The sequence below is a fragment of the Malaclemys terrapin genome, chromosome 18 (assembly GCF_027887155.1).
Source record: "Malaclemys terrapin pileata isolate rMalTer1 chromosome 18, rMalTer1.hap1, whole genome shotgun sequence".
NCBI classification, from domain to species: Eukaryota; Metazoa; Chordata; order Testudines; family Emydidae; genus Malaclemys; species Malaclemys terrapin.
Window position 1 is genome coordinate 4182948 of NC_071522.1, and position 17775 is coordinate 4200722.

The 17775-nt window shown below is 52.0% G+C and overlaps 1 protein-coding gene across 1 annotated transcript; it reads right to left on the reverse strand.

Moving 5' to 3' along the window:
- Positions 1–83: 83 nt before the first annotated feature.
- LOC128825526 (multidrug and toxin extrusion protein 1-like) lies at positions 84–16952 on the reverse strand. The gene is made up of 17 exons (XM_054008088.1): positions 16701–16952; positions 14980–15081; positions 14650–14718; positions 13310–13458; positions 12469–12511; positions 11734–11778; positions 10315–10412; positions 9107–9204; positions 8241–8354; positions 7619–7686; positions 6508–6616; positions 5907–5982; positions 5061–5130; positions 4224–4356; positions 2881–2975; positions 1782–1866; positions 84–748 (listed from the first exon to the last, which is right to left on the reverse strand). Exons 1-17 carry the CDS (start codon positions 16869–16871, stop codon positions 528–530), a joined length of 1746 nt encoding a protein of 581 aa, XP_053864063.1. The 5' UTR covers positions 16872–16952; the 3' UTR covers positions 84–527.
- Positions 16953–17775: the final 823 nt, after the last annotated feature.

The window sequence follows — 17775 nt, forward strand, 5'->3', positions numbered from 1 at the left end:
AGGTTCACAGCTAACTAGAGCTCAGTGATTGTCTTCTGCCGTGGCAGCCAAACACTAACATGAATTTCAAACCAGAGGAGCCATTGCAATACCCTCACTGGCAGCTTGAGAGATTTATTCATCATTAAATGCCATTTAATCACCATGCCAGCAGTCCTGTACACACACAAGCTATTGCTGCTGCTATCTGATTGCAAGCAATAAAAGTTCACAGTGGTGATAAGTTATCACTGCTTGCACTGGAGAAGCTGCTGCGGGTAGAGAGGGCAGTCCTCCAAAGTATTTCCAGCCTGTTCAGCCAGCTGTGGGATGAGATTCCCATAGCAGCCTGTGGCCGTTTCCAAGGGCACCATGTAGAGCAACTCATAGTGCTGGTCAGTTCTAGTCTTCTGCTGAAGTGGGATCTTTGCCCTTGCTGTGACAGTAGGACCTGTGGAGCATTAGTCGTCTGTAGCTGGGTCCATGTTTCAGCTACCGCGTGAGCCAGAAGGGGTCTCCTTTTCTTTATCCACACCCCTAGAGTGATGCTAGTGGTGGATAGTAATGACCCTTATTAGAATGCCTACTGCGAGTACAGCAATAGCTCCGGTGACGGCCAGCCCGCGCCGTATGATTAGCTGCTTCACAGACAGCATTTCACCCACAGTGGAAAGGGCAGGTGTGGCTTCCTGGAGCGTTAGCTGGTACGTCTGACCCTCGGTCTTAGTGATGCGCGTCAGAACAACGCCGTTCAGGGCTTCTGCTTCCACTGCAACACAGCGGGGGGTGTGGGGGGGGAGAATGGTACTGCTCAGGCTGTAGAACTGAGTTGCCAGCTGGCAGTGCTAGGATAGCCGGCAGAGACTTCACAAATGAAACTGCTCCCTGGCCCAATGCTGAAGATGTCTCTCTGGGAGCACTGTCCTTAAACTGCTTCCTTACAACCCAGATGATCCCCGCCTCTTCTGCCTTTATGCCTCAATTCCCATTCTTCTAGCTGGTGTTTCCCTCCTCTTCAAAGCCTGCAGGAAGAGCCCTGTGCCCGCCCCTCAGTACAGGGTGCAAAGGAAAATAGAGCTGAGCAGACCAAGCACTTATTAGAAGTAGGAGGGGTTTTGCTGTCTCTGCTCTTTAAAACCCATTTATTGTTTTAAGATAAGCTGGATTGCAGGCCTGCTGCAGAAGGGAACAGGCTCCACCCTCCCAGGTGCTCTGGGCGCAGCCTACTGCTGCTGGTGCCTAGAAATTCCACTTGGGGAGCAGCCTAGATCTTCATGGGTTGAGAGACAGCAGCTCAAAACCAGCACGGGCAAGAGTCCACTCAGCCCAGAGCTATGCGGCGACACCCTTAGTTTCCCTGCAGGTATGTCAGGTTTCCACATTGGGACTCGAGGGTTCCTTTCCTAACACTAGCCCTAGCGTGGCTTGCATTGTAACTAGTGCAGAGCATGGTAATGCTGCTTTTACGCATTATGTAATCAATGCACTTAAAAGCAGCTTCCCCCAAACTGCTTAGACACGTGCACACATACTGCCCAACATACTTGCCGAGAACGGGAGTGATTTTAGTTAGCTACCCACTGGGCAGCGCTTCAGTTACTCAGGAGTCATATATGTGCTACCTGAACATCTGCAGGTCACAATTAAGGTGACCAGATGTCTGGATTTTATAGGGACAGTCCTGATTTTTGGTCTTTTTCTTATATAAGCTCCTATTACCCCCTACCCTGATTTTTCACACTTCTTGTCTGGTCACCCTACTCACAATATTAAGCCATTAGTAAATCAACCCCGTTCCCTACCAGAGGGGAGCGCCATCTTGTGTGAGACAGGAGCTGAGTTCAAATCCTTGCCGGCCAGCTGGCTCACACCTGCCCGTTGCTGAGCCTAGGAACATAAACACACTGTACAGTACTCAGACGATCACTGTTGTATGCAGCAGGTTGGAAGGGAAAATATATTTGTCTTACAAAGCAAGTTTTACTATCACCTTTCAGATATACAGTTTGTCTCACAGGAGCTATTACTGCCCGGCCCTGAGATTTGTGTGACATGAATATGGAGCTTTTACGGGCGTGGATGTTGTGAGTAAAGGAAGAACCCAGAGAGCAACGCCAGACCAAAAAGTATCCAAGGGCTGAGAGGTTTAAGTTGCTTGTGTGTGTTTTATCCAAACTGGTTTGCTCATGAGCTCTCTAGCCAGAGTCGGCATTAAAACCCCGCAAGGATCCAGTGAGTTAGAGGTGACCTGAACTGCTTTCAACTATATATGAAAAACTAGCAGGAGCCCAAACCATGGGCTACACAAACCCCTTGCATTAAGCCAAAATAGCTACAGATCAGTTTTCATGGTGCTGTCCAGCCTTCTCCTGCAACATGGAAGCACTCAGCGGTGCGGGGTCTGGCACCTTTTGCTGGGCTTTGTGTGCTCAGGCTGGCAGCGAAGGTTGCAGGAGCTCCGTGGAACTCAGAACAGGGCCGGGAAGAGGCCTTCCTTCCCTTCACCTTTAACCACGTGGCCAGCTGGCTCCCTGCCATGGGAACAGAGCGGCCCCACTCGTGGTTAACGCGTTGAGAAGAGTGACTGGGGAGGCCCCTAAAGGAGTAACTGATTATTGATTAGTCAGGAGGGATAGATACGGTGACGAGTGTTAGCCAGTCATCGTGATTCTAACATTAATATTTAGTCAGAGCTGTTAAAGGCAGGAGTGGCCAATATGGCGGCATACCAGGGCCGAGAACCTCACCCAAGGGCTGCACTGAGCCCACTGCTGCTGTCTAAGTCACCGCTATTCAGGGACCCGAAGGTGTTTCACTAATAGGTCTGCGCCATCACCCCCCGCCCCCCACTTGTACACATGCCAGATATAACCTGCAATACACTCAAGTAAAGCTGGTTACCTCCTCGGAGGCCCTTTTCCAGTTCATCCGCCCAATGTAGATGACGGAGCAGATGGCTGGGATAAAGGCGCTGATCAGCAAGCCGACCCAGATGCCTGGGAGAGGAAATGCTGGCGTTAACCAGACGAACTCGCTCGGTCCCCAGATGAAAGCTAGGGTGGCAGGTGCTATAGAAACACTTCAGATGGAATCTCCTCCTGGCCCTGCAAGCCTGTGTCTCCCGCTGCTTTGCTGCCTACACACGCCCAGCATGGGCCCGAACCCTTAGGATTGGGCCACCAGGGAACTGGGGAATTGCTCCTGCCCTGTGCTTGGCCTCGCTGTACCTGGTGGGGAGCTGCGCAACACTGCCACCTACTGGCCATCGCTGCACAGTACAGTCAGGGCCCTTAATACTACACCTGCCTGCTCAGGTGTCTCCTCCCCAATCCGAGGAGGGACTCCCAAGGGAAGAGCCAGGCCCAAAGGAACCCAGCCAGGGCGAGGCCCTGAGCAGCCCAGCCAGCCTAGGGGATCTCCTGTTTCTGCCAGACTCCCCAGGTAAGGGGGGAAAGGGGGTGTTAACCAGCCAGGGTGTAGATGAATACGGTGGTGGGAGGGAGATGGAATGGGGGGGAGTTGGAGAGAACACTGGTGTTGAAGCCGAGGTTGGGTTGTGGGGGGGAGGGAACTAGGGGGGTTGTGGGGGCGGTCGCAGCCCCTGGCTTGAAGTGGTTTCCATTATATACAGGGTTTGCTGTTTGGGTCAATGGCTCCCAGCACCCCTGGGGGGGGGTGGAGAGATGGAATTTTTCTGGGGCTGTCAGCCAGTGCTGGAACTGTTCTGGGAGGCGGGGGGTGCGAGATGTGGGCTGTGCGGGGGTTGGGTTTTTAGGGGGAGCTGGGGGCTGGATGGAATTTGGGCTGTTTCAAGGAGGGGCGAAGGGACAGAAGACAGCTCACTGGGGTCCCTGCTGGCTTTGGAATCTGTGCTTCTAAAGCACATTTCAGCTGAGTTTAGTAGGCACCAAACAGGCGAATGTCCCAAACCCACTTCCTCGAAACCCACCCCAGCCTCCGAGCCCCCCCCCTACCAACCCCAGCCAGCACAAGGACGGGGTAACCTTTAGGCGCATTTTAAAGGCACTAAAGTTTTTATGCCTTGGGTTAAAAACAAAACAAAAAAAAGCAGCCAAGAGACATGGCCAAAGGCAGGGTAACAACTTAGCCCTGTTCCTGGGACACGACCAGTGGCGTCTAACCTAGAACATCTGGAGCTGGGCCTGTTTTGCCCTGAGATTTTGGCCTCTGTATTTCCAGGGCTAAAGGGCCAATTCCCTTTCCCCCCGTTCCGCTGTTTGTACCTATCATTCCAATCCTGGCCACGAACAACAGCACGCTTCCCAATGGCAGGCCCACGGCATAGTAGCCAACAGCATTCAAGATCGCGCCGATCTTCTGCTTCCCCACGCCTCTTAGCACTCCGCTGGTTACGCACTGCAAGGGGGGAGGACAAGACAACTCTGAAGGATGTGTGCTGGTTGCACTAAGACCCCTAGGCTCGGTGCTGGCTGCAGCAGCTACCCACACATATTGGTTGCTTTACTTGTCCTTATTGACCCCTATCGAACCCCGGGGGGGGGGGGGGGAAAGACACCCTTATACCACAGCTGAGCCCTCACTTCATGGCTGGTTGCAGCCAGGCAGCTGGTAACCCCTGGAAGCTTGTATAAGAGCCTCGCCCCAGGAGAACCTGCTTTCTTCAATCCAGCCCCTGGCAGCCATGGGCTGCTTCCAAATGACCACGGTTTGTCTCTCTTCTGTACTCACTGCTCTGTCTCCTGCTCACAGACGATCCACACAGTAATTCCTGTAGGCCCAAAGGTAGGGAATGTCTCCTGCGTTCCTTCCCTTCTTTCCCCATACCTACCTCCTCCCTTCCATCTGAATGCACCATGCACTGACTATTAGCCCTGCTATTACATGGTTTTCCTTTTGGCCAGTTTCCCCATTACATCGGATGTATTCGTTCCTCTGAGTCCATCCCTAGGGCCTGTGAACTTGGAGGCAGACATTACTCAGGCTCGTAGCCATGAGCTCTGAATTCTCTCCTTGATCAACCTGGAACTGAATCCCACCAGCGTCAGAAATACCGTCTGATAGCAAATGCAGCAGCACAGCTAATTCCCTGAAGTACTTACACAGCCGGCTTCAAACACGTGGACGATCACGTACACTGGCATAACCCAAGCCACCAGGGCAATGATCTCTCTGTTTGAGGAATGAAGGAGGCAATCGGGCTTAGAAATAAAATGCATCTGTCACAACTCAACTAATTCGTGCCCCTAACACATTGCTGCATTCCGTACAACCTGCTGACCCTCACAAACTTGCACCAATGTGCCCGGAGAGAGACTTGTTTACAGCACACGCTTTATAGTGCAACCGAGCCCAGCGGTACTACAGGGCCGCACCGCAGGCTGGGACTAAACTGTGAGTTACAGGAAGTTCTGAGCCTCGTTTCTGCTGCTGCCTTGGGAAAAGTCAGCCGCTCATAAATCACTCTTCGCCCTCGGCTGGCTGGTCTTTAACCAGCGATTGAGGGTTTCGGGCGTCTTCGTGTGTGATCAGGAAAATCAGTTGGGCCGGGTGGCATCTGCACCGCCCTGCTAACTAAGCTTTTCGCAGCAGACTTTCCCCTGTGACTTGATCAGCTGACGTCTCCCGAAACAAAATTCACTCTGATCCAAATAAAGAGGAACATACACCAAGGCGCGCTCTCTTTCGAGTGAAGCCTGACTCAGAGGCAGCCAGTGAGATCCCGGCTTTGTACTCGGATGACTAAGGGAGACTGAGCGTAGGAGAAGGCAAGTGTGTCCACCCTATGCGTTAAGGTCCCCTGCAGTCACTGGGAACCTTTCCCCTGACTTCAATTTGGGAGCAGGCTCTTCTAAGCCTCCAAACAAGTCTTCCCTTGGCTCAATCTTTAATAGTGACTTGTCATCTTTGTTCTGAAAGGACTGTAGTACCGAATCGGAGCAACTCACCTGTCACTGGTAAATATGTATCCCAGCACATCCTTTGTGGCTGCTAATATGACGCCTACCACCAGGCAAAGAAACCCTGAAAAGCAGAGTCAGGAGTCAGTCGAACAGAGCAAACACAAGCTGACGACTACGTGAAATCCAGTTCCTGTCAGAGCCTGAGCAACCTGGCTCAGGCCACAAGCGTAAACAAAACCGGGGCTGTAGGGTGACCAGACAGCAAACGTGAAAAATCGGGATGGGGGTGGGGGGTAATAGGAACCTATATAAGAAAAAGACCCAAAAATCGGGACTGTCCCTATAAAATTGGGACATCTGGTCACCCTACGGGGCTGTCACCCTGGTCCCTAGGTGTGCAAATCACTAAATAACTGCAGGCGGTCCGGCTGAATCCCACGACTGCAAACAATAGGACGCTGCAGGGGACAACTGAGGTGCAACTGGCACAGATCGGTGTAGGAAGCTTGCAAAAACAGCTGCCCTTGCTATGCCCGGCACTAGGCAGAGCCATGAGCGTCTCGCTTTGACTGGCACCGTAGCACATGGACTGAGCCCCCACTCCCTGGCCACCGAGGAGGGGTGGAGCCAGTGCAGAGTCATGTACCTGTGCACAGCATGCTGGTGGTGGACGATCTCTTGGCCTCCTCTATGTTCCCAGCGCCCAGCGCGTTCCCCACCTGAATGCTGACGGCTATGCTGAGTCCGTAGGGAATCTGAAATCCCAAAGCACCGACACATGTTGGTCTGGGGAGGGGACGTCGTGGGCGACAGTGACCCAGGGGGACGAGTGTTACAACCCCTCCAGCCGAGACAATCGCTCGGAGGCGGCCGTGAGCTAATGAAAGTGAATGTGGAGAGAGCTCTGCAGAGCAGGAGGCAAAACTTTAGGTCGGGCAGAGTGAGGGGCTACAGCCGGATGTAATCGGCGCCCAGGCAGGGGCTCTCATCCTGCCTCTGACCCCAATTCCCATCTGTGACCTTGGGCAAGTCACTTCACCTCCCAGCCTCAGTTTCCCCATCTGTAAATAAGGGAGAACACTGGCCTGCCTGATGGCTGGGGAGTGCTGATAACGTCTCTCTAAACCCCAAACTTCTGGGTATTATGGATTGACAGGCCAGGAGCAGGAGACAGGCACAGGTCTGGGCACATGTGGAAGCTGAGCCCAGGAGACAGATGTGGGACATGTTTGGGGCTGACTGTGGTTAAGGCTAATACTTCAGTCTGAGTGGCTGTCTGGTGACAGGCGTTGGTGTCGTTCGGCCTTAGGCTGATGGCCTCTAGCGCCATCAAGGCTAGTTAGGGGCTGGCTCCGTTTGCTGGATGAACAGGTTTAAGGAACGGAGTAGAAGGCACCTGGGGGCTGCTGTTAGGCTTGTGAGTCCCGCCTCGCCCCCACAGAGCCTCTTCCTGGGAATGGCTGGAGCAGCTACAAATGAATGCAGATATTAGCCCCTCTCGACTGAGCTTGGGGCTCGGATCTGGGGTTGACTCCCTGCTCTGCCACCAGATGCCCTGGGCGACCCCGAGCAAGTCTCTCTGGGCCTCGCCTCCCGCCCTACCCACTGTGGATACTTCCTCTGCCTATTTCGACCGTAAGTGCGTCAGAGCAGGGGCTGTCTCGCGTGGCCTGTCAGCGCCCAGCACAATGGGGGGGCTCTCTCAGGGGGGGCCTTTAGGTGGTGCAGGAACGTAAATAATAACCCCGAAGTCTTACCATGTACGACACCGTGGACACCTCATAAATGATGGAGTGTGCGGAAAGCTCCACTACGCTCAGCAGGCCTGAATTCGGGGGGAAACATCAGAATTTTGTAGTTTGCTCCCCAGAAAAGGAGCCTTTTAAAGAGCAGGTGAAACGTCAGCAGATCGGTGGCTCTCAACCTGTCCGGACTCCTTTCAGGAGGCTGGTTTGTCTTGCGTACCCCAAGTTTAAAAACTCCCGCACTCAAAAACTACTCGCCTACAACATCACACACAAAGATACACAAGTGCCACCGCACGCTAGTACTGAAAAACTGCTGCTGTTCTCCTCTTTACCATATCATTAGAAACTAAATCGATTGGAAGAGAAAGATTGTACTTACATTTCAGTGTATAGTCTATAGAGCAGTGTAAACAAGTCATTGTACGAACTTTTGGTTTGTACTGACTTCGCTAGTGCTTTTTATGTATCCCGTTGTAAAACTAGGCAAGTATCTAGCTGGGTTGATGTACCCCCAGGAAGACGTCTGAGTACCCCCAAGGGTACGTGTACCCCTGGTTGAGAACCACTGTGGTGATCCTCCTTGGGGATGATATTTCTAGTGCCCCATCAACATGCTCCTCCCATCACTAACCTATCAGGAAGCTTCCGATTTCGTAGGTCCACCACTCGATGCATATCATGAGCATGCTGGGCACAGCCAGAGTGATGAAGGTGTCCCACTCCTGGAGGCACTCGCTGGACCAGCCTGGGACAAGAAGATGAAGGGTGTAAAGAGTCAGCCTGGGGGGGGTCAGCACATGGAGAACCAGGAAGTGAAACTGACTGGGTCTATTTTCACTTTCCAGAGCAAGCGACGTGCAAAGAGAAAAAGCCCCGATTCAGATGCACCCAAACTCCAAGAGGGTTTAGAGTTGGCCCTAATCTCTTCGGGGCCTAGGCCATGTTAGAGAGAGTGCTAGGGACCAGGTTGGACATTTCTGTAAATCCCAGGGGGAAACTGCCACCCTTTCTGTACTCAATGGGCCCTCCCAAGCCACGCTGTAACCTCAGCAGGAACTCCAGCAATGGCGAGTGTGCTTTGTCCATTAACACATCCCAGTGGGCCCAGAGAGCCCTAAGTGACACTCTCAAACTCAGGCCCCAGTTCTACAGGTGACTCCTGCACCTGCGCAGAACAGCCAGCAGGATGGGACGGGTGCTGTTCTGATGGCAGCACGGGGACCTCTGGCAGCTTTAGAAGCGAGGTTCAGTTCAGCCAGGAATGCTGCTCACCGACACGACTTTCTTTCCAGGCTCACCCAGCATTCGTGATACGCTCTGTCGATCTGAGCTGTAACTTACACAACACGGCATCTGGCAGACAGGCTTATACCAAGGTTAATATTAACTCTTCTCACCCATGGAATGAAAATCAATGGAAGGGGGAGCTGAGAGGGTCTCCCATGGGAAGCAGAGAGTTTTGCAGACACACGAGAGCATAACAGAAAGATACTACACCTCCCCAGGTCTCCACATGGAGCTTCTTCGCGACAATGTACAGGAACAGGAAGATGGCTTGAGTGTATTGAGCAATAGTGTTTGCGCAGGCGGAACCCCTAGGAAAGGGACAGAGAAAGCCAGTTGGACTTTCGGCTCTTGCAGAGAGCCCTGTCTCACCAGCAGTTGCTCTAGCTGCAGCTAAAGCCTCGCTTAGGAATTGAACTGAAGACACTTGCGCAGACGACAAGAGCATCTCACCCACTCCACACCCAGGGTTGCATTGCTGAGCGGGTACTCAGTGAGTGGGGAGTTCACCTCCCTCTGAAGCATTAGGAATCGGTCCCTCCAGGGGGCAGAATGCTGGGGTGGATGGACTAGACTAACACCCCACCTGCTTATCCTCACGGGCTGGTTTGCTACGGCACAAACATCTCACTAGATACGATCTGATTGGCCGGGACTCCATATCCCAGAAGGCTCCATGGAACCCTTTGCTACCAGTCAGTTTCCAGCTGGCGTGTGTATATTTGCCCTGTGCTTTTACCCAGATAAATGACTCCATCCTACAAATAACCAGCACTTTCCATCTCCCAAGCATTGCACAAACAGGAACTCACAACTGCTTCACTTCCTACGCTAATGCTTTTAGGTCCTGAAGTCCTGCCTCCGTCACAGCCAGTGCTGAGAGAGCAAGTGGGGGTTTTACAGAGGAAGGACGTCAGGGCAATGTCTGTTCTGTATCTGGTGAATATACCCAGTGAGAGGGGACTGCATTTCTGCAATGGCCAATGGGATCCCTATTGATTGCCTCAGGGCCTGGTTTTCTGGATGAAGAGAGCTAATCATACCACTGGGCCAAATATTCGGCCCTTGCTTGGTTTTATCCTTTAAGCAAAGTCCCACTGGCCTCAGCTGGAAACCATGTGCAAGTTAAGAGAGCTTTAGTATCCTCTAGAGATCCAAGCTGTGTCTCAGTAGCCATCCGTGACCATCACATTTGTTCACTTGGGCCACGATTTTTCACAAGTGGCTAATGCTTTTGGGTGCCCAACTTGAGACGCCTGTAAAGGGATCTGATTTTTCTGAAGTGCTAAGCATCTGGTCTCTGAAAAACTGAGCCCCTTGAAAGGAGGTCTCAAATTGGCCCCCCAAAATCAGTACCACTCAGGATCGAGCCATAGCTGGACGTCTAGTTTCTGTCTTCCAAATATTCAGGCACTACTCACATGACTCCGAGGTCCAGCACGTAGATAAAGACATAGTTTGCAATGGCATTTATGATATTTCCAATGATGCCACTTAGCACCTCCGGCCAGATTATCCTCTGAAATTAAACAAAATACAGATATGTATTTTTTTCCAGGGCTCCTGGATTTTTGTTGCCTTGTCTAAAATATAAACATGGCTTCTGGAGAAAGACGTATGTTTGTGCTTCACCGATCTGTTCAATACCAAACTCTTGGGTAGCAATGGAAGCAGATGGGAGTGGGGGAGTGACTGGGCAGGGTAGAACTGGTGATGCTATGGTGGAATTTTATTCAAGAAAGCAGCTTTGTATTGCGGGGAAGTAGCTCTGTATTCTGATTGGCTAGGAGCCTCCAGTTGTATCAGAATTATTGCTCTTTACAAACACCATTCAGGAAGCAGCGGGTTGAGTGGTGAGAGCAGGAGATCTGAGTTCTGTTCCCAATTACATCATTAACTTGCCGTGTAATCCTGGGCAAGTAACGTAGGCCCAGATTTTCAAAAGGGGCCTCTAATTTAGGGTACCGTTAGTCTGTAGGTGCCCAAAATCAGAGCCCCAAGGCCTGATTTTCAGAAGCACTGAGCATCCATAATCCATTTGAAGTCAGTGGGAGCTATTGGTACTCAGCACTTCTGAAAGCCTGACCACAGATTTAGAGGCCACTCCTGAAATGTCTAGTTCTTAACTGTTCTGTGCCTCAGTTTCCCTACATGTAGACTAGGCATAATGGTACTTTGCACATCCTTGCAAAACGTGGCTGAGATCCTCAGAGCTGTGCAAATATTGTTTCTGAGTGGCAGTTCTTACTGCAGAGAGCTCCTCAAAGAAGGAATACAGATGCAGAACTAATACCCTACCGTCCTGCTGCAGTTATTAGTTAGAGTCGGGAATGCCCACAAACCCACCGAACCAGAACTGGCTACAATGATTGACCTTGGAAAATAAAGCCAGAGAGCAAAATTCACGCTTGCTATTGCCTTGGAAAATAGGCGGCACGCAGCTGATCCACTGAAATATCAGCATGTGCAAAGTGAGACGATTAATTAGCTGGAATCTAAAAGGGCAGCTACATGCATTCGGAGTGAGCGCCAATGGGAATGTCATGTTGGAAAACCTTTGTTTTTCCCGAACTCATAACAGAAGTAGGATTGGCCAATCATTAGCACAAATGCAAACGAAGCTGCTGCACTGAACCCAGGCCCTGGTGGTCGGCTCAAACTGCAGCACGAGGACCCTACCTGGCATGCGTTTTATATGTGCTACTGGACATGGTGCAAAACAGATGTGAGCTCTCGGGGCCAATGACCTGAGAGAGAGACCCTGCGCAATGGCACAGAATGAGAGATTTGCCCCCTTTACTCAACAAAGATGTGAACGTGAAGGTAAAGGGGCAGCCTACCTGATTCTGCAAATATCTCGTCTCCAACTGGTACAGAAATACGGCCTGCAAAAATCAGTGAATCAGACTGAGATCAGGGGACCGTTCAGAGCAGAGTCTAGAGATGACAGGAGAAGCAGAAAGCACAGTGCCCAGCTGGTGTTCCTGGGGCACAGGAAGGAGGGTCTGGTTTGGATGGCATCGCTGCGGCTGGGGGTGCAGGACAAAAACGTACTTCCAGTGCCATTCAAAAGACCTAGCAGCTAACAGAGCCCAGGGCTAACTGCAAAGTCAGGGTGAGATGCCGGATTCATCCTGCGCCCCACATTAAACCTACTAAGGCAGCTTGGTAAATGAAAATTTAGCAGCCCCAGCACAAAAACCCTTAAGATGCTCTTGGACACTAGGGAAAAAATAACAGTAGTAACAACATTATCTATTCACTAGCCCTTGAAGAGAATGAAAAAGCGAAGAGAGTTTACTGGCCTGTCCTAAAAATCCCACAGAGCACGTGCGCGGGGCCAGTGCCCAAGTAGATCTTGCGAGGCTCCACCAAGGGCTGTTCCCAATTTTGAACATTCCTGCAGGAAGGAGAGAGACTATTTCGCATGCAAGAAGCCACTGCAGGCGAGAAAGGGGCCATGGGACTCCATTGAGCTGAGGGGGCGGGCGCAGGCGGCATCTGGCTTTGGGCTCTGGGGGAAGTGACTTCCTAGCAGTGACTGATCGAGAGAGTCGAGGGTAATGGGAACTTACGGGAAGAGCTGGGATAAAAATCATCACATAAACCTGGGTTAACCTGGGGAAGATACAAAACCCCAAAATTAGTACCAGGGCATCTTCCAAAACAACCCTCTTCCCCTGCCAGCCCTGGCCTGCCCCTCCGCACTCGCTGGGTAATGTAGGGGGGTATGGGACCAGCAGGACCAGCTATCCTCTACCTTCCTCCGAGCCACAGCTCAGCAGCATTGTTACAAGAAATGGCTCCCCTGCGGAGACCCGTTTGATATGCCGCCTGCCACGGGATAATCCGTGCTGTGCAAGAGGGAGGCAGAGAATTTGCCTTCAAAAGGCAGCAAGATTCAGGGCCAAATTGTGCCTTGGGTTATACCCATGGATGTGACCCCAATTAATACGATGGCAGGGCTACATGGGGCGGGCTGATGGCAGAACCCAATAGGGAGAGAGGGGTTGCGCCAGTGTCGCCAAGGGCTAGGCCCGGCCAATGGAGGAGGCTATACTGGTGTCGCCGAGGGCTGGGCCCGGCCAATGGGGAGAAGGGAGTGCTCCACCAGTGTCGCCGAGGGCTGGGCCCGGCCAATGGGGAGAAGGGAGTGCTCCACCAGTGTCGCCGAGGGCTGGGCCCGGCCAATGGGGAGAAGGGAGTGCTCCACCGGTGTCGCCGAGGGCTGGGCCCGGCCAATGGGGAGAAGGGAGTGCTCCACCGGTGTTGCTGAGGGCAGGGCCTGGTCCATGAGGGGGCTGCTCTGGTGTCACTGAGGCCTTAGCATGTAATGTAAGGCACCCGTCCCCTGGGTTTCTTGGAGAGAGTGTGACCCGCAGCATGGAGCTGTACAAACTGGAGCACACGCCCAACCTGGAGACCTCCGGGTCCTGCCGGACCAGCAGCAGGATCTGCTCGGTGTTGATGAAGAGAGCCCAGCAGGGGAAGCAGCAAAGCAGCAGGATGAGGGTGCCACGCTGCAGGATGATCCCCACCCGCTTCATGTTCTTACCGCCGTACGTCTGGAAAACAAGAGGTTAAATCCAATGGCATCCTTCAGCCACGCTCTCCACCTCTGACCCCTGGACTGCACTAAGAGTCTGCGGGGTCCATACAGGAACTGCACAGGAGTGTCAGGCGTCACCCACTGCCTATTGTAGCACAAGGGCATGTGAGGACTTTGAGGGTCATTAAAAACATGCCCTGGGATCCTTCAGTATCCATGGAAAGCAGGTAGGATGTGGTTTTTAGGGTGGTGTAAGACAGTGGTTCTCAAGCAGGGGTACATGTAGCCCTGGGGGTACTCAGAGATCTTTCAGGGGGTACACCAACTCGTCTAGATATTTGCCTACTTTTACAACAGGCTACATAGAAAGCACTAGTGAAGTCAGTACAAACTAAAATTTCATACAGACCGTGACATGTTCATACTGCCCTAGATAGTATAGTATAAATATATATACACTGAAATGTAAGTACAATATTTATATTCCAATTGATTTATTTTATAATCATGTGGTAAAAATGAGAAAGTCAGCAATTTTTCAGTAACTGTGCTGCATTTTGATGTTTGATTTTTGTAAGCAAGTAGTTTTGAACTGGGGTGAAACTTGGGGTACGTAAGACAAATCAGACTCTTGAAAGGGGTCCAGTTGTCTGGAAAGGTTGAGACCCACTAGTCTAAAAGCTGCTACCACCGTGTGGATCTCTGACCCCACTTAGTGGCTTATGAGTCTGTTACAGCCCTGGAGTTAATGGACCTGGTCCTTTTGCTACAGGAGTAAGAGGCTCATATCTTTAGATCCAGAAGTCCTGGGCTCAACTCCTGCAGCCAGATTGTCCCGGGAGAACATTGCCGTCTCATTCTGCAGAAGCATGACATGTGATTGATCCTTGCGAGATGAAGAGCCACATTGGACCCAGATGGAGCTTTGAACTGCATGTTCTAGGGCCTCTAGGTAATTGCTTAGACAACTGAGTCATTCCTTGGTATGATCCTTTCATAGGATCTGCTCACCTGGGTGTCCTGAAGGGCAAAACCTATGGAGTTTGGAATTTCTAAGGGTTCAGCTACTTGGCTCTGACTCTTCCAGAAGCTCAGACACCAATTATGACAGTACTGTGCAATATAGGCGACTCTGTTCAGCCAGTGTCTTTAAAAAACCACATCATCTCTAAAACAAAGAGATCAGAAACCAGCAGCTGTTACCTACCTGGGATATTAACGTGTCACATGCGGAAGATAAACCAACCCCCACAGAGATGCCAGTAACATTTATAACCTGGAAATAGTCATAATGATAAAACAACAGTGAAAAAACATGAAAGTGCAATTTCAGACGGTCACAGGTTTCATCTAGGGCTGGGTTTGAAAGGCAAAGGCGATGTCAAAGGTCCCCCTCTATCCCAGGCTGCTACCAGCCCTTCAGCTATCAACCCACCGCTCCAACTACCTAGTTACTGTTTGATAAGAGACGTTTAGTATACATGAGCTGGCATGAAAGGATACAACCTATGTAAAGACTCAGAACTAAAATACTTACAGCAACAGCAAGTGAGACGGAGGCCAACTCAACCTTCCCCAGATGGCCACAGAATATAGAGCTTACAATGTGTACCATAAAGACCAGCAACTGGATCAAGGTCTAGAAAGGGTGGAGGGGGAAGAAAAACAGAGATCATGGTGACTGCAGGCTGCAGAGTCCAGGGCAGGAATACACTGAGAGGCTCCCTAAGGACACACTCTTCCTGTACTGTACAAAAGAGAGAGGGCGGGATTGTCCCCATTCAAATGGTTTAACGAATAATGTTAGAATATTTAAAAAAACAACAACAAAACCCAACCCCCAGATTAAGCTGGTTTTAGGTTTATCCACCAGCCATTGGAAATTCTCTGCAAGACTTGGCGATGCAATGACTCTCCGTCACCAACTCGTTTCCTCACGGTTCTAGCCGGTCCCTGGTCAGCTCAGGGTTAATCACTCCACTTGACGCTCCACGAGGGCTGGTGACATCAGACGCCAGCAGCTCTCGGTGTTTTGGCGAAATCGGCCAGACTCTGATCTCGGCTACATCTGGGTAAGCCTGGAGTAATGCTGCCAAGCCCAGATTGGAACGGGTGCGACGGAGCTGCATTTCGACACCCCAGGCCCAATTTACACCAGAAATCTCTCACATTTGGTAATATCTGATCGGCTCCACTGGTGGGAAGAGTCTTAGTCTAGATGGGCCCCAAGCCGCTGCCACCATTTTAAATGCTGAAACTAGCCCTGCTCCATTTCCTTTGGGTCACAGCATCTCCTCAACCACCCCAGCGCAGCCTCCGGCTCGCCTCCGGCTCTTTCGTGCGCAAGACACCTGCCGCAAGGCACACGCCAAGAAGCCTTCAGCAGTGCAGCCTGGGGAAGGGTGTGCCTGCACCCATGGATCTCTCGCTCCTTCCAGGAACAGGGGCTTTCCTGCTAGCGTCTGTGATGTCTCGTTCCTTTCCTTCTCCGAGTGAGCACCATCCACCCGCGTCCCCAGTGCTGGGGGCTTCAACAGTGCCGCACTGTACCCAATCCTACGGTTCCTCCCTCCCTTTCCTCTCTCACCCATTCCTCCTTTGCTGATTATACCACAGGAAGCGGCAAATGGTCATTTCAGCATGCAGCAAAGGGGAGGGGCAGGACCAGGGGATGAACTGAACCATGGCTCCGAGCCTTGCAATAAGAGGGGGCCTGGACTTTCTAGGAGAACCAGTGGACGAAGGGTGAGTGCTGAGCTGAGCTGGGCTGGCCAGCTTGCCTGCCTGCTAAGGGAGGAAGATCCAGGATGGGGCAGGAAGGACGACGAGAATCAAACCCCCAAATGCCACTTAAAACCTACAAAAGCAGCAAAGAGTCCTGTGGCACCTTATAGACTAACAGATGTATTGGAGCATGAGCTTTTGTGGGTGACTACCCACTTCTTCGGATGCATGTAGGTATTCACCCACGAAAGCTCATGCTCCAATACATCTGTTAGTCTATAAGGTGCCACAGGACTCTTTGCTGCTTTTACAGATTCAGACTAACACGGCTACCCCTCTGATACCTAAAACCTACAGGAGCTCATCCCCTGGAAGTCTGGAATCCATCCAGCAGCCCCTTTCCCCCACCCTCCAGCAAGCAGGATTCAAACCCATGTGACTCGGGGCTCTGCTGATCCAACTTGAGGGGACCCGCCTGCACCAATTCACTGGGCAAACGCAAACCCGGCTATCTCTATCCCTCCCTCGCCTCACCAATGGCCCCGACAGCACCAGCAGCTTCTTCGCCTCTTCCCAGAAGTTGAATGGGATCAGCTGGCGAATCCAGCAGCTGCTCTTCTGCCCGCAGCTGGAGGATGGCGCAGGCGGGACGATGCTCCTGACATCTCTGAAGGGGTTCTCATCAGCGGGGCCCGCGAGCTCCATGCTGCCACTGCTCCAGGGAATAACGAACCCTCTTTTCCTTCCCTGTTGGTTAAACCCGTTCGATTCACCTGACCCGAGCAGGCGACCGTTACGTAACCGCAGCAGAGTGCACTTCAGTCATGGCTGAGCGAGCATGCCCCTATCCGCCACCCCCTCTTGTTGGCACAGCCCGAGAACAGGTGATGAGTAAAGTCCCTGGACACACGGAGGAGGAGCAGGAGCAGAACAGCCTCTAGCAGAGTCTGATACTGTTCTAGGTATGCTTGGTTCTGCCTCCATGCAGGGGGTGGCCTAGCTGACCTCTCGAGGTCCCTTCCAGCCCTGCACATCTATGATTCTATGGCAGGGTGGCCTGGACAGCCCTGATGGGGGCAGCTGGAGACAGCAACCTCTGGGGATGGGGAATTCCTGCAGCCAGACTGCCTTGCGATGTTGTCTTGCATGCTAATCAAGGCTGGTACCAGCCCATAATTGAATGGGAGGTCTAAGGACAGAAGAAGTGCTGCAAAAAGTGTCATGGCTGATCCGGAAGGTGGCGTTCCTCTTTCTGAGTCAGTACTCAAGTAAAGCTCCTTAATAAACCCATGGCACTGAGCACGGGTGTCCTGGCCATGGGCTGTGTGCTGGATGCAGTGGGGATATGTGGGCTGAGGAAGGAAGGTGGGATTTGTCCCCTGTGGATTTCACGTTGCTGCCTGAGGCCTTGTCTGCACTGCCAATTGTTTGTATGGCAGCCGTGCCAACTGCCCTTGAGGTCTCAATATGATAAGCGCTGTACAAACACGGTGAGAGAGAGTCCCCGCCAGAGCACGTATCACCAGGAACAAGCTGGAAAGGGAGCGGGAGGTGAAGTGACTTCAGATCAGTGTCAGGGCCAGGAACAGAACCCAGGTTTCTGACTAAC